Source organism: Triticum aestivum, chromosome 5B, assembly GCF_018294505.1.
Source record: "Triticum aestivum cultivar Chinese Spring chromosome 5B, IWGSC CS RefSeq v2.1, whole genome shotgun sequence".
NCBI classification, from domain to species: domain Eukaryota; kingdom Viridiplantae; phylum Streptophyta; class Magnoliopsida; order Poales; family Poaceae; genus Triticum; species Triticum aestivum.
Genome location: NC_057807.1, coordinates 522,096,980 through 522,111,934, shown reverse-complemented (window position 1 = coordinate 522,111,934; position 14,955 = coordinate 522,096,980). Strand labels below are relative to the sequence as shown.

At 49.3% G+C, this 14,955-nt stretch overlaps 2 protein-coding genes across 2 annotated transcripts; one reads left to right on the top strand and one right to left on the bottom strand.

The window, feature by feature from the left end:
* Positions 1-2,822: 2,822 nt before the first annotated feature.
* On the top strand, positions 2,823-5,734 carry LOC123112907 (serine/threonine protein phosphatase 2A 57 kDa regulatory subunit B' alpha isoform). Its single transcript, XM_044534006.1, has 2 exons — positions 2,823-4,273; positions 5,115-5,734. Exons 1-2 carry the CDS (start codon positions 3,179-3,181, stop codon positions 5,433-5,435), a joined length of 1,416 nt encoding a protein of 471 aa, XP_044389941.1. The 5' UTR covers positions 2,823-3,178; the 3' UTR covers positions 5,436-5,734.
* A 166-nt stretch (positions 5,735-5,900) lies between these two features.
* Positions 5,901-10,204, bottom strand: LOC123112908 (tetratricopeptide repeat protein 1). Its single transcript, XM_044534007.1, has 5 exons — positions 9,921-10,204; positions 8,923-9,102; positions 7,009-7,135; positions 6,770-6,883; positions 5,901-6,332 (listed from the first exon to the last, which is right to left on the bottom strand). The coding sequence occupies exons 1-5, from the start codon at positions 10,071-10,073 to the stop codon at positions 6,217-6,219; spliced, it is 690 nt and encodes a 229-aa protein (XP_044389942.1). The 5' UTR covers positions 10,074-10,204; the 3' UTR covers positions 5,901-6,216.
* Positions 10,205-14,955: the final 4,751 nt, after the last annotated feature.

Sequence of the window (14,955 nt, the reverse complement as noted above, 5' to 3'; positions counted from 1 at the left end):
CTGGAAAAGATCCTGGTACTCGTCCAAAACTTGCTGAATAGTGGCCGGTATAGGAGTGATTTACACTTGCTCCCCACTCATGCTCAGCAATACCACATGTGCAATGGAGTTGTTTTTCTCCAACTCCTGCAGCTCAGACATGAATACAACAACCACAGTTGGGGAAGCGTTTGTCAGGCCCTGCAACAAAACACTCCTCCCTTTATGCTAGAACTGCAAGGTTTTGGCTCCCCAATCCACTAGCATCGGTCCACATTGTTCCAACCAATCCATTCCAATCACCATGTCATAACAGCCCAGTGACAGCACCCTGAGATCAGTGGTAGATTGGTGCCCCTGCGTCGTCCATTTGCAAGCAGGTATGTACCCCGAACAGGAAAGCACTCCCCCGTCCGCGATCTTCACTGACACAGGTGCCATCTGTTGCACCCGATTTGCCACACTTGCTGCTACATCCTCGCCGGCAAAGCTTTGAGAGCTACCTGAATCCACCAATATCAACACCTCTCGCTCTCCTATCTCTCCCAGCAGACGGACTGTGCGCGGGGTTGTTTGCCCTATCGTGGCTAACTTTGATATGGACATGAGTATCTCTTCCTCTGAATCAGACTTAGCTGCGTGTCTGTCTTGGTCTTCGTCCTGCAGCAGCTCGAGCAGTTCCTCCACAACATGCAGCTGGACGGTGGCTGCGCAGTGGTGGCCCTGGCCCCAGCGTTCGCCGCATTTAAAGCAGAGTTCTCTGGCACGGCGATAGTTGCGGAGCGCGGCTACGCGGTCCTCTCCTCGCCCCTGTTCAGGGCGACGTTCTGCCGCACGCGCAGCGTCCAGTGCCTTGCGGTCTTCAGCTATACTGCTTGTGTGCTTGGCAACGGTACACGATGTGGTACCGCTGGCACAACGATCGTCGGTGCTTGTCGCGCTAGAGGTCGTGGCGGCGCTGGATCGTACCGTCTGTACTCGTGCCGCGACATCGCCTCCACCAGCTCTTCCTGCAATAAGGCCAAGGAAAACACAGAGTCCAAGTTTTGTGGTCGATGTAAGGTAACACCAACATGAATTTTAGCCTTTAACCCATCCAGGAATTTGGGTTGTAAAGTAAATGGGATCAAAACCCGAGTTATGAGCGAGTATGTGATGCATTAACTCCTCAAACTACCCCATGTACTCCTCTACTGATCCTGTCTGTTTCAACATGTTAAACTGGCGAAGATGCATTTGGTATTGATCCCTACCAAATTTGTCATTCAGAGCTGAACACAGGCCCTCCCAAGTGGACAAACGACTCGCGGACTCGTGCAATTGCAGCCAACGAGCAGCTGTGCCCGTGAAATGTAAAGTGGCTACCCGAACCCAGAGATCTGACTGAATGCCATAGACATCGAAATATTTTTCGCACCTAGATCTCGAGAACTGTGGATTTTCGCCGTCGAATTGGGAAAAATCCAGTTTTAGCAGTGCCCAATGATGTGTGTGTGGCAATTGCCGCGCGCCTTGCGGCGGCTCCTAGGTAATCATGCGACTCAATCCTACGCCTAGAGATGCAAAATTCTCCGGTGGGGACTGAGACGTGCCCTTGACCGGAGGCGGCTGCAAGGTGGTGACCACCCCATGAGCCACACCCACGGAGTTGAAGTTCTCGCCGTGGCCACTTGGCCCGTGGTGCTCGGAGCCCGTCTTCGGAGGAGACGACGTCTCACGCACCACCCCGTCCTCCGCGGCGTCGCCTGGAGTCGCGAGCGCCGGGTGAAGGGTGATCCGCCCCACTTGGGTACGGAGTTTGTCGAGCTCGCGTTGCAGGTTCGAGACCGCCGTCCGCGAAAGCTCGAGGGACGCCTGGATCGCCTCCAGGCGAGCGTCGTTCGCCGCGCGCCCCTCATTGACGGATTGGATCAGATCCGCGAGCTGTGTCTCCATCACCGCCGTCTGCTTCGCCTGCTTGGTCTGGTAGCGAGGCTTGGGGCACGCGGTCTCCAAATCGACTGACCTCTGATACCACTTGTAACAGCCCTGATTTAGACGAGGATTAGGAGGGAAGAATTGCAGGGAAGGGGATCTAGGAGGAAGGGGAAGGAGCCCGGTAGGAGAAGACCAACTTCTCGATCTGTTCAGATGCTAGTTTATTGATGCCCCTCACACACACAATCGTGAGGCTTAAGTACAACGTGGCCGAAACCCACCCACCCACACCTACTACCCGGTCACCTCGGGCCCATCTGCCAGCGTCGCGGGACTCGGCTTCGCCCTCGTCCTCCTGTCTTGTGGGTCTAGCTCGTCAGCGCCTAGCGGTGGTAGTGGGGTGGTGGCGTCAGTCGTGACATTATTACAGGCCGAAAAGGAGCAGTAACGGCCGAGCAGGTCGACGCACGGCCACCAAAAGCACCACTGTTGCCTGCTCGTGTCAACTCGCCAGTTACTGTGACCGTGAGCGGGGGTCCGCCATTTTCGCACCGCATGCGGTCGACCAGCACAGCACAGCACGGTCAACATTGGATTTGCCGTTTGCGTGGTGCTCGACTGCTCGTGCATGCTCTGTCTCGGTCTCACTCACCCCTCACCTCAGCTCGCCTGCGCTGCGAACCACGAGGACCACGGCCACACCATCACATGCCCAGCAATAGCAGCACCAGGCCACCAGCCGAGCAGGCAGCAGCGTCGAGCCGGCTAAATCCACCGCCCGCGCGCTCACGGCCTCGCCAAGGCGCCAACGCCAGTGCCGGCCGGACGTGGACGTGGACGTGTCAAGGACGCTAGGCGCCAAGGGTGGCGCATCGGTTCTGCCTCCCGCGTATAAAGCGACGACCCCGGTGCGTGCGTGCGTACCCGCGGGCCCTCTCGCTCGCGACCTCTCTATCTCTACAAAGGTGGCGACGTGACGAGCCAGGAAGAGCTTGGATTGGGGCTCAAGTAGACTGCATCGCGGCCAGCGGCCAGCAGCTAGGCGCCAACGACCACCCTGGACGTCCTCCCCAACGCGCGGCGTTTCCCGAGCGCGCGACCGTCCGGGCGGCGAAACCACCGCCACCGCTTGGCGCCTTCTTCCTTCCTTGAGTTGGGCCTCTTTTAAGTCTCCCGCCCCGCTGCCGCCCGCGGTGTCTCTCCGCCCGTGACGCCCTTGATAGCGCGCGGTGCCGTCGCTGCGAAGGTGGGGTCCTCGTCGCTGCTCAGGGGGTGCTGGCCGATGGGCGCCGAGGTGGAGGTCGTCTCGAGGGTGGCGCCGCCGAGGGCGCCGGGCAAGAAGAGGACATCCACCACGCTGCTGCACCTGCTCCAGCTCGACAACCCCGACGGCGTCTTCGTGTTCGCCGCGGCGGCGGCGGCCAACAAGCTGCCGCCGCCGGAGCCGGAGCCCGAGGCCGAGAGCCTCATCGACAAGATCGCCTCCTGCTGCCGGGTCTTCGCGTTCGCGGACGACGACGCCGCCGAGCGCGCCGACGAGCGGGACGCCAAGCTGGAGCGGCTCGAGGAGGTGCTCGCCGCGGTGCGCTCCAGCGGCAAGAACCAGCCGCCCGGGCTGGACCACCTCGTCATGGTCGCGCTGGTCAAGATGTTCGCCGCCAACCTGTTCCGGACGATGCCGCCGCCGGCGACGTGCCCGTCGGTGCTCGCCGAGGCGGCGGACGAGGAGGCCCCCGCGGCGTCGCTGCTCCCGTCGTGGCCGCACCTCCAGGCGGTCTACGACGTGCTCCTCGCCGTCATCGCCGCGGCCGACGCCAAGGCCCTCCGCAACCACATCGACCGCCCCTTCCTCACGTCGCTCCTGGCGCTGTTCGCCTCCGAGGACCCCCGCGAGCGCGACCGGCTCAAGACCGCCTACCACCAGCTCTACGCCAAGCTGACCCCGGAGCGCGCGTTCATGCGCCGCTCCATGGCGGCCACCCTGCTGGCGTCCGTCCACGAGTGCGGCGGCGGCGTGGCGGAGCTGCTGGAGATCTGCGGCAGCATCATCAACGGCTTCGCGGTGCCGCTCAAGGAGGAGCACCGCGGGTTCCTGCTCCGGGTGCTGCTGCCGCTGCACCGCGCGCGCTGGCTCCACGCCTACCACCGCCAGCTCGTCTACTGCGTGCTGCAGTTCGTGCACAAGGAGCCGGTGCTGGCCGGCGCGGTCGTGGAGGGCATCCTCCGGCGGTGGCCCGTGACCAACTGCCAGAAGGAGGTGCTGCTCATCGACGAGCTGGAGGAGATCGTGGACGCCCTGGACCAGCGCCAGTTCGACGCCCTCGCCGCGCCCATCTGCTCCCGGATCGCGCGCTGCGCCACCAGCTGCAGCTCCCAGGTAAAAAAATCGCTTCCGCTTAATCACCACCGCTACGTCAATCAATACTGCACGTACGTACCCGGTTTATATATGATCGAAATTGAAATCTTAATCAAGTGGTAATTTAGAATGTCGAACTAGAGTAAATCTCTGAACCCAAGGCTTCAGACTGACATTGGATTGCAGAATATACCGTTAGAACACGTCGCTTTAGTTTTAACTAACTTTTGAGGAGATCCGTCCATACAACAGCCTCTGCTCCGTTCAGTTAGTTGGCTGCATGTGGGGGAAGAAAGCTTGCAGGCGGTGAACAGTAGTTGATCGAAAGTTTGGGCGATTGGTAAAGAGGCTTTATAAAGTGATGTCACTTTGGCTAATCAATTTGTCGACTTCATGCACGTACCACTACTGCACGGTTCGTGCAATTGGGGTTCAAAAACCTCACTTTTCTGCCGCCCCCATCCACCCAAAACTCTCTTTCAGTCCCGATGCAAATGCAATCCGTCTGGGAATGCGGCCTCCCGAACGGAACATGGCCGTCACATGCCGATGCCAACTCCACTGTGCACCCACACTCACAGTGGAGGGAATGTGGAGCTGTGGTACCCTGCCTGCCACGTACAAGTGTACCCCTCCAGCTGAATCATTCTGAATTGCATTAGTACCAACTACTAGCTTTGCAAACGGCTTTGCAAAGGCGATGATTTGACCGGAGCAAACGTTCCTTGTCGTGTAATCCAGCCATGGATAATTGCCCTACCCTATCCTTAGCACTAATCATAATACTACCATCACTTGACTGCTTTGATGATGAGTGGTGGGCTGAACGAGGAAAAAAATTATGTGTTTTGATTTGCAGGTGGCGGAGCGGGCGCTGTACGTGTGGAACAACGAGCGGTTCCTGGAGATGGCGTCGGCCGGCGGCGCCATGGAGCGCATCCTGCCGCCCTTCGTGGCCAGCGTCGAGGACAACCTGGAGCGCCACTGGAGCAAGTGCGTGCAGCAGGTCACCGCCAGCGTCAAGGCGCTGCTCCTGCAGGTGGCGCCCGACCTCTACGACCGCTGCTCCGCCGACCTCGCCGCGAGCCGGGCCGAGGCGGACGCCCGGGCCGCCGCGCGCGACGCACGGTGGCGGAGGCTCGAGGCGGCCGCCGACGCCAATGGCCTGAGCGGTAGCTAACGAGCGTGGCGTTTTGTTTGGGCTTTGTACATTGCGTGATGACGATGCCGGCCGGCGTGGGCCGCTCCCGCCGGCGGGCGCCGCAACTGATGGCGCGGCGTCGTGGCTGGCAAAGTACCATGTTGGTTTCAGCCACGACACGACGCGGCGAATACTGCATATTCGTTGATACAATGAAAAGTTTGTCACGTTTTCTTCCCTATAGTTTACGCAAAATTGCAAAAAAATGCAGAAGGCATGAAGTCGAAACCCATCACTGGCGATCACGTGCATAGAAACTAAATTGCATGATGCGAGGCTCAAAATTGAACTCCCTAGCATGATTACGCTCTGACAGGCCAAGCAAATTTCTCTGTTCCTTGTAGGGCAAATAAAATCATGAGATGGACCAACAGGTGAGAAGCTAACGATCTGCCATAAGAGCAATTCGACAACAGATAGTGCATCCATACAAGAAAAGAAAAATGAAGAGCCGTTTACAAAAACAACTTAGTGCCTAGGCAGCAAATGTACATGCGTATCATACGTGAAAGCACTGAAGGAGAACAATCGCGCCACCATGCGTATCATACAAAAACAACTTAGTGCCTAGGCAGCAACAAATAGTCCAAGAACGGTCAGGCTCGTCTTCAGATTGAGCGTTCTGACTGCAGGAGTGCAAGACCATTACATAACTTATCATGAACAATCGCCACCAGGATTCAAAGGATATACTGGAGACTCCCCCTCAATGGACACCGATCCATGATCCTCTGTAAAATTCATTATGCTATATATGCTACTACTTCTGGAAAGAAACGGAGTACGAGCCAGTGTTTGGATCCTTGACAGCTTTGAAATTGTCCACGCTCATCCCAAACCGCCCCAGCACCGAGTTGCCCAGATCTTTCAGCTTTGCTGCATCACATAAATTCAGATGGGGAAAACATGAGCAAAGAATAAATCAATCAAATGTTCACAAGGTCTGAGGGTGCAGAGCTGTGCATGAGCCTAAATGGGGCTTTCCATATGACAGAACCATGGTGTCTGAATAATTCAGAATCCTTACTCCTGCTGAATAATCCATTTTTGCTCAACAAAAGTTGGGAGGGCATATGAGCTATGTAAAACATTGGTACATTCACGGCATATATTCTTATGACACTTTTAATCACTAAAGAAAATTGTGCCAGCAAATAACAACACAATCGTGAATGCCGTGCAACCAAATATCATCATCGACAGGACTAATACGTTACTATACATATATAAGATGGCTAGAGCTGTGAACTACACTGGAAGCATAAACAAAGATAAAGCTGTTATAAAGTCTAAACATTAGCGGAAGATCTTACCAAGCATTTCCTCCTTCATCTTTTCCTTTTTCTCTGCTGCCAGTGGCTCAAGTCGGAACAATGATTTCTTAGCCTGTTGATTTGAAGGATCTAGCTCAATGATTTTTTTCATATCTGCAAAGAGGAACAATGCTCAAAAACTTAGCACTGGTGGAACATGAAAAATGGCATAAAAAATTATGTGAATGCACTGACCTAAAATTGACAATATAAAGCACATAATGAGGATAAAATCTAACCAGCAATAGCGTCATCATAGTTTTCAAGCTTTTCATGTGCTTCTCCCCTCCGAAGCAGAGCTTTCAGATATGAAGGATTCAGCTCAAGCGCTTTGGTGCACTCCTTAATTGTTTCATCATATTTCCCCTAGATCACATGAAGTCAGCACCAGAGTTTGCGTGTGATGAGATATGACAAAAATAAAAACCCTCACTTAACAGAAACGCTCATTCAAGTACATAAAGGACATTTGAAATTAGACTACAAATCAAAGATTTCATCGACCACATAACATATTAACATGGCCTAGTCTAGCACGTTTAACAGCACAGTTCTTAGCAATGAGATATCAAGAAGGGTGCCCAAGCACTTCTTAGCAATGAGATATCAAGAAGGGTGCCCAAGCACTTCTTAGCAATGAGATATCAAGAAGGGTGCCCAAGCACAGGTGAGCTCTTTATCCTGATGTTTGGTATGCATGGGGATTGACGCACCAGAATGCATACAGTGTTGTATGTGTTCAGTATTTTTCACACTGTGGTGTTTAAACAATTTCTGGCTGACACATGGTACTGCTATCCTAAGGATGCAAGCGGACGGCATCTGCATGTCCACGGCTGTCCGCGAAGACTTTTCTGTTCGCGGACATGCGGACGCCATCCGCTTGCATCTATCCTGACATGAAGAGGTCCCACTCACACAAGACATGATTGGACACCTTTCTCTTTACCATTAATATACTTATGCTGCAGCAGCCCATTCATTGTGCAACACCATTATTCATCCTAATTAGCACCAGATTAGGACAGATTGATTGCATCACCACCACAATGGATGTTTCACTAAATCAATCTTGGCACCCAAGTTTTTAACCAGTCAAAGTACAAGATATTGGCATGAATGTGAAAAAAATCAGATCAATTGTGCAGTAAAAACCTTTGCACGAAATGGTCTGCATGGGGAATAAAAGTTGATGAACAAAACAAATGCTCTAGACATCCGAACTAGTTGATGACCCATCCAGCACTGTTGCTGCTACAAATAAATTATCGATTCACAAAAAAATGCAGCACTACAAATTGCATGGATGCAGCAGGAAATCAATTGATTTGTGATTAACCGATATAAGATCCAAAGAAGAAGAAAAGGAGCATTGTCAAGCAAACAAGGAACCACACGCATGAGAAGTCACCTCGGCCCTCCACCAAGAATCCACCTGCACCAACTCAGCGCACGTCGGCATGGCCGGAGTCAAGGGACAAGCCAGATCCACAACCTCTGCCCGCAGGAGACGGGGGGCTTGCGTGATCAGTCACTCAGGCAGCCAGAGCCGAGGAGGGAGACTACGGATCAGGCACTCAGGCAGTTGCATCCATGTAAACAACACCTCTCCCCATGCGTTGCAGCACCCAATCACCGCAGCCCACCGGATTCCTCGCCGTCTCAAGTTGGATAGAACGAGTGTTGGCTCCAGCCCCATCCCATCGGTAGAAGAGAGATCAGAGAAACGAGAAGATGTGATGAGAGAGAAGCTAAAGGCATTTACTGTCGTCAGACTGCCGGCCTCTGTATTCCCTATGCATATTGTTCCGTACATCTTACACTAAATAATAAGGACGCACATCCCTAGGTATCTGGATGGTCCACACAACAATAGCATATGTGCTCGGGAGCCAAATCGCTGCTCCCTGCTTTCTACTGAGATTACACAGAAAACAGATAAAAGTAATGACATTCCTACAGTACATAAGGAATGGATAAACCGTAGATAAAAGAAATAATTATATGATGGTACCATACCATCTTCATGCAATGATAATACTATGACCGAACTACTGCATGTTCACATCAATGTAAATGGGCAATAATGGCAGGCAAATGTGGATAGTATCCGATGTCCTCCGAGTTGTCAACAGACCAGAAAAATGTCTTACCAACTTCAAGAAACATACAGCACGATTTGAATGGCATGCAGAGGATATATCTTCAGAAGATTCCAGTTCAGCAGCAATTTGCAGTGCAATTTCATATTGTGATAATGCATCCTCGTACTGTCCAGCTGCAAAATGCTTGTTTCCTTCTGCTTTTGCATCGTTTGCTTGGCTTCTAGCTTTCTGCACCAAGTTGAAGGGAAAATTTTAATACAGGAAGGCAAAACTCTTCAACGTGATGCTCTAGGAAATGCCCACTTGCCCAGCCCAACATAGCATAAAAAACAGCATAGTAAGACATGAAGTTCCATCAACAATTTCCAGAAGCCTATTTAGAGGCAGTTAGTAGCAGCAGTCCAATAATTTATCAAAGCAAGAAATTTGGCTAGTCATTGCTTCATTTATTACAGACCAGAACACTTAAAATGATCCCGTGAAAGAAAAAGTATGGAAATAAGCTTGGAAGGTAAAATTTCAGGAACAAGCTCTGCGCAAAATCGCGCTGCCACTTCAGCTAAGTTAGTTTCGTACAGCAGTCATATGATAGAGAGTATTGTATTCAATTCAGCCATTCTTACTTAAGTTTTTCTAGAGTGCATTGTCGATTATTTGCCTGCTACATCCGAGGAATGAGAACGCCAAATCATGAAACTAACCAATGGTGCCACCTGCATACTAATACTCAACCACGATAGTTGGTTCAGGACAATATCATCTAGTAAGGCAAAATATACACTTGTTTCATAAGAAAATCTGAAGGGTCCAACAAATTAAAGAGACTAAATTCATTAGCTGACTGAGTGGAGCGCAATCGATCATCAATTATCATGCACTAACTACGAATCCTTGCATCCTCGCTCTAAGAACCAACCCACAAATGGAACCCTCGCGGCACGGCACCACCATATGTCCTAATCAAAGCTTCAGGGTCGGGATCTCAAATTCGAGCACAGAAATCAAGAAGGAGAACGGGTTGATGGATGGGGTGCTCGGGGCGATACCTCCCGCAGCTGCTCGTCGGTGAGCGCGTCCTCGAAGGCCTCCTCGTCCTGCTCCGCGCCCCTCGGGTCCGGGGCTTCCACGAACTCCGGCGGCGAGGAGGGGCGTTTCGTCTCCTCGCCCTCGTGCTCCGGCTCGAGCTCGATCACCACCATCTCTCGCCTCCGGTGGTCGCCGCCGTCCGCCCGCGCCGATCGAGGGTTCGCCCCCAGTCCAGCCGCAAGAGCAGTCAGCCCGCTAGGGGGAGAGACAGAGGAGAAGATGATTTTAGTGTGCTCACGGCGATCCGGAACAGCCTACTAGACCCACGAGGAGTAGAGGGAAGAGGCCCTGGGCCCTGGGAGCGTGTAAGCTCACGTTGGGCCGTTCCATAACAACTTTGAATTGATCTTGTGTATTTTCTGAGTCTGAGTACTTAAGAAAATCAACTCAAAAAAAGAGTACTTAAGACAAATACCCTCAAATATACTTAAGAAATGTCAATTATAACTTGTTCAAAATCAACGTAAGATATTCTTTCACTTGAACACTAATCATATGGAAAATAGTCATTTATATAAAATAAATATTCATGTTTCCTGGGAAAATTGTTCTGACTACACACAGATTTTGTGAAAAATAATAATATAAATACATGAACACTTATTTCTAGCATATGAACATTTTTTTTCAAAACCATAAACATATTTTCGAGATACATGAACATTTTGAGATACACGATTTCTTCATAAAACAATAAGTGTTTATTTTCCGTCCTCCATGTATATTTTTCAATTGCATTTATGTTTCTAAGAATAATATTGTACGCATTGTTGTAGATGCTAGAAGGAGAGGCCTGGCAGAGTGTTGAAGTACTCCCCACTTGTGCCAAAAGTAAGGTGTGCCTCTATACATTGCATTGGGCAAGGGTAAGGCTTGCCTTATATAATCCTTCACCAAACCCCACCTGGTATGGGAGCTTCTAGCACTCTGCCTGTCATTTATTGATGTAGATGCCAGACACACCTTTAGACATGCACATTAACCCAGCTAATGGAGATGAGAGGAGGAAGAAGGAAAGAAATAAGGTAGCAACTAGGCTTAGTAATTACAATGTTAATTTATTTCTTGTTTTTGTTTGTGCAATGGACACAATGTTTAATGTTTTTCATAATACCCACCTGACCGCCACATTGATACATAAGTTACTAAATGGAAACAAACTCTCATGGTTCATATTCACCATCAGAAATTTCTAGTGCTTGCTGTGGAAATTTCATACTGCACCTTCTTGATGTGTGTTGAATGGACAAGCAAAACGTGGGATGGTGATAGATGCTAAGATCCAAGAATTCAAACCCGGATTGGACATGTTGAACATATTGCCATGCCTGGTTGTTCTATGTAATATGTGCTAATTTTGCAATGTCACTTCACTAGAGTGTTCCACCTTTTTTTTTGAGATTGCTCCTTTATACTGTTGGAGAACGTTGCATGGGAAACAAAATTTTCCTACGCTCACCAAGATCAATCTAGGAGATGTACATCTACGAGAGGAGAGATTGAATCTACATACCCTTGTAGATCGCTAAGCGGAAGCGTTAAGAAACGCGGTTGATGTAGTCGAACGTCTTTGGGATCTAGTCACGATCCGTCCACGGACTCCTGATCAAGTGTCGAACGGACGACACCTCCGTGTTCAACACATATACGGCTTGATGACGCCTTCACCTCCTCGATCCAGCGAGCGATGGTGAAGTAGTAGCTCAAGTTCTCCGGAAGCACGACGGTGTGGTGGCGGTGGTAGTGGAGAAATCTGAAAGTGCGTTAAGTCGACTAGAGGGGGGTGAATAGGCAATTTTTACAAATTCGTCACTGAGGAATTTCAGGGTGAGGAAATTCCTAAGTCACGAACAACTAGCAGCGGAATAAGTACTCAGGTATAAGTATAATAGAGCAACAACAGAGTTATCATGATGAAATGAGAACAAACACAGAGTACAGAAAGCGTAAACATAGGATAAGCAGGCTGAAGACAATGTGACTGAAGAATTGGATTGAGGAAATAGAGAAAGTCTTCAGTCAAAGTCTTCAAACAGTAATGATCAGGTTCATCAACACATGAATGAGGAAACGAAAGGGTTGAGGAAATAGGACCAGTAGGCTTGGTGAAGACAATGATTTGGTAGACCAGTTCCAACTGTTGTGACAGTTGTACGTCTAGTTGGAGCGGCTAAGTATTTAAACTCAAGGACACACAGTCCCGGACACACGGTCCTCACCGTATTCTCCTTGAGCTAAGATCACACAGACCTCGCCCAACTCGTGGTAAGTCTTCACAAGTGACTTTCAAACCTTCACAGACTTGGTCACTCATCGATCCATAATTCCTCTTGGATGCTCAAACCATGACGCCTAACCGTCTGGAGGATACACAGTCCTCAAAGGTAACAAGCGTCGGTTCCACACAGGAACAATCTCTTCAGTGATGCTCAATCACTTTGGGTTTGTAGGTGTTTGGGTTTGGGATTTGGGTTTTCCTCACTTGATGATTTTCGTTCAAAGTCTTCGGAGGATGGGATGCTCTCAATTGACAAGTGCCAGTTTCTCTCGGAGCAGCCAACCAGCTAGTGGTTGTAGGGGGCGACTATTTATAGCCTAGGGAACAGCCCGACATGATAAGACATAAATGCCCTTCAATGATATGACCGTTAGGTGGTAAGATATTTTGGACAGCTGGCGCGTAGCACAACAACGGTCGGATTTGAGGTTCGAATTCCTCGGGGCAATCATGTTCCTCACTGTGTAGGCAATCCACACTAGCGAATTCCTAAGTCCTCAGTCAGAACAAATTCCTCAGAGACCAGAAGATCTTCGTCTCTGTCGCTGAAGAAATTGACTGAACTGATATGAGATTTCCAATGGCTTCACTCGAAAGGACTGGGTAAGTGTAGGATTTTGAGATGAGCATCACTTGGAAATCAGTTTCCTTAGTATTAACTCAACCCCCTTTAACAGTACGGTGTTTCCTATGACTCAAGAAAGAGAAAATGAAACTACGAAAACAAAAGTCTTCACACTTCATAATCCTCGCATGAATATCCAAGTCTTCAAGGTCACACCAATTTTTTCACTTTCAAAGTCTTCAGGAGAACCAAAGTCTTCAGCTGAAGACATTCATTTTTAGGGGTCGACTTTCACTGTAAATATCAAACTCCTCATCGACTTATAGAACCTGTGTACACTCACAAACATATTAGTCCCTTAACCTATAAGTCTTCAATAAACCAAAATCACTAAGGGGCACTAGATGCACTTACAATCTCCCTCTTTTTGGTGATTGACGACAATATAGGTTAAGTTTTCAACGGGGATAACATACGAAGTGTAAATACTCATATTGAGGAATTTGATTGCAAGATATATAAGAACTCCCCCTGAAGATGTGCATAGTGAGGAATTTGCTTTTGAAGCAGTGCACATTTGAAGAGTAGAATCATGGAGATCTCCCACTATATCTTGTAATTCATACACGCATTTAACATATCGAATGAAGAACTTGAAATGCATGATGAAATATGGTGACTGATGTAATTCAACATGCGTGCATAACATAGATGAGGAAATAGCATGCAAAAAAACAGAGCAAAAGTATCAGGTCACCATCGGACTTAAGTTTGCAACTCGATCCAACAAACACTTCAGAAGAGCGAGAGTTGCAACTTAACAAAAAAACGCCCATATAGATAGACCCGCTTGAAGACTAACTCAGAATTCTCCCCTTTTGTCATCAAATGACCAAAAGGGACGAAAAGTGAGGACTAACGCCCCTGAAGAATTTCATCATGAAGTTGATGGAGGAGCGCCAACGTTGTTGGGGTCGATTGTTGGAGTAGGGCCTGCCACAGTGTCGTCCAAATCTTCATTTTCATCAATGTCGCATGATGAAGAAAACGAGCTGGCCACCAAAGACAAAACTTCGAATTTCTTGAATTTCTTCATTGGTCGCTTAGGCCAGTGGAAGTCCTGCTTGAAGCCCATCTGCTTAAGATCTTCTTCACCGTAGAGATGAGTCAGAACAGTCAGGTGCAATCAAATACTTCATGGAGGTAGTAATGGTTCTTCTTCACTGAATTGTGTGTAGCAGTCATGTTGTGAAGAATTGAACCAAACTGACACTTGGCCCATTTGTGGTTGCGATCGACCTTCTGATGAAGACCGAGGAGAAGCTCACAATCAGTCATCACCCTTGGAGCTGTGCCTTGAGGATTTTGCTTTGAAGCATTGGCGGCAGAGTCATGAGTGGCAGAGTCGTGATTGGTGGAGTAAGATGCAGCTTTGCGGAACTGTCCATCCAATGGACGAATGCCTTCATCAATAATAGAAGTGGCCTTGCCCTTTTCATTAGCTGAGGAAAACGTCTGCTTGATGAATTCAACGGGGGGCAGGTAGCTGCCATGGTTGAGTGTGTCAGCCTTGTAATTGATTGAAGACCTTGATTTGAGGAATCTCATAATCCAGGGAGCGTAAGGCTTCAATTCAAAAGGATACAATGCAACATTTGCCAGAGTCCTCATGAAGAAGTCATGGTAGTTTATTGGAATACCATGCATGATATTGAATAGCAGATTCTTCATTATGCCAATGACTTCTTCTTCATTCGAGTCGTGGCCTTTGATTGGACTCAATGTCTTGGTCAGGATGTGATAGACAGTCCGTGGCACATATAGAAATTCCTTCACGAGGAATTTGGTCCTTGGGGCTTGATCGGGCTTCAGCGGCTTCATCAACACTTGCATGTAGTGATCTGTGAGTTCAGGTTCATGATACATAAGACGCGCACCTTCAAGGGAAGGACTGACAGGCAAGGCATGAAGCAATTCAGAGGCCGGTGCTTTGAAGTGAGTGTTCTCTGTCATCCAGTCCAACACCCAAGAATTTATATCATCATAATTTCCTGTGATGTGCAGCATTGCATAGAACTGAAGAATTAGTTCTTCATTCCAATCACATATATCGGTGCAGAAGTTGAGCAGTCCAACATCATGTAGAACACTG

Coding starts and splice junctions, on each gene's coding strand:
- LOC123112907 (XM_044534006.1), top strand. CDS start 3,179: ATGGGCGCCGAGGTGGAGGTCGTCTCGAGGGTGGCGCCGCCGAGGGCG. Junction 4,274..5,114: donor CCACCAGCTGCAGCTCCCAG/GTAAAAAAATCG, acceptor TTTGATTTGCAG/GTGGCGGAGCGGGCGCTGTA.
- LOC123112908 (XM_044534007.1), bottom strand. CDS start 10,073: ATGGTGGTGATCGAGCTCGAGCCGGAGCACGAGGGCGAGGAGACGAAA. Junction 7,136..8,922: donor CTGTATGTTTCTTGAAGTTG/GTAAGACATTTT, acceptor CATGTGATCTAG/GGGAAATATGATGAAACAAT. Junction 6,884..7,008: donor CTATGATGACGCTATTGCTG/GTTAGATTTTAT, acceptor TCCTCTTTGCAG/ATATGAAAAAAATCATTGAG.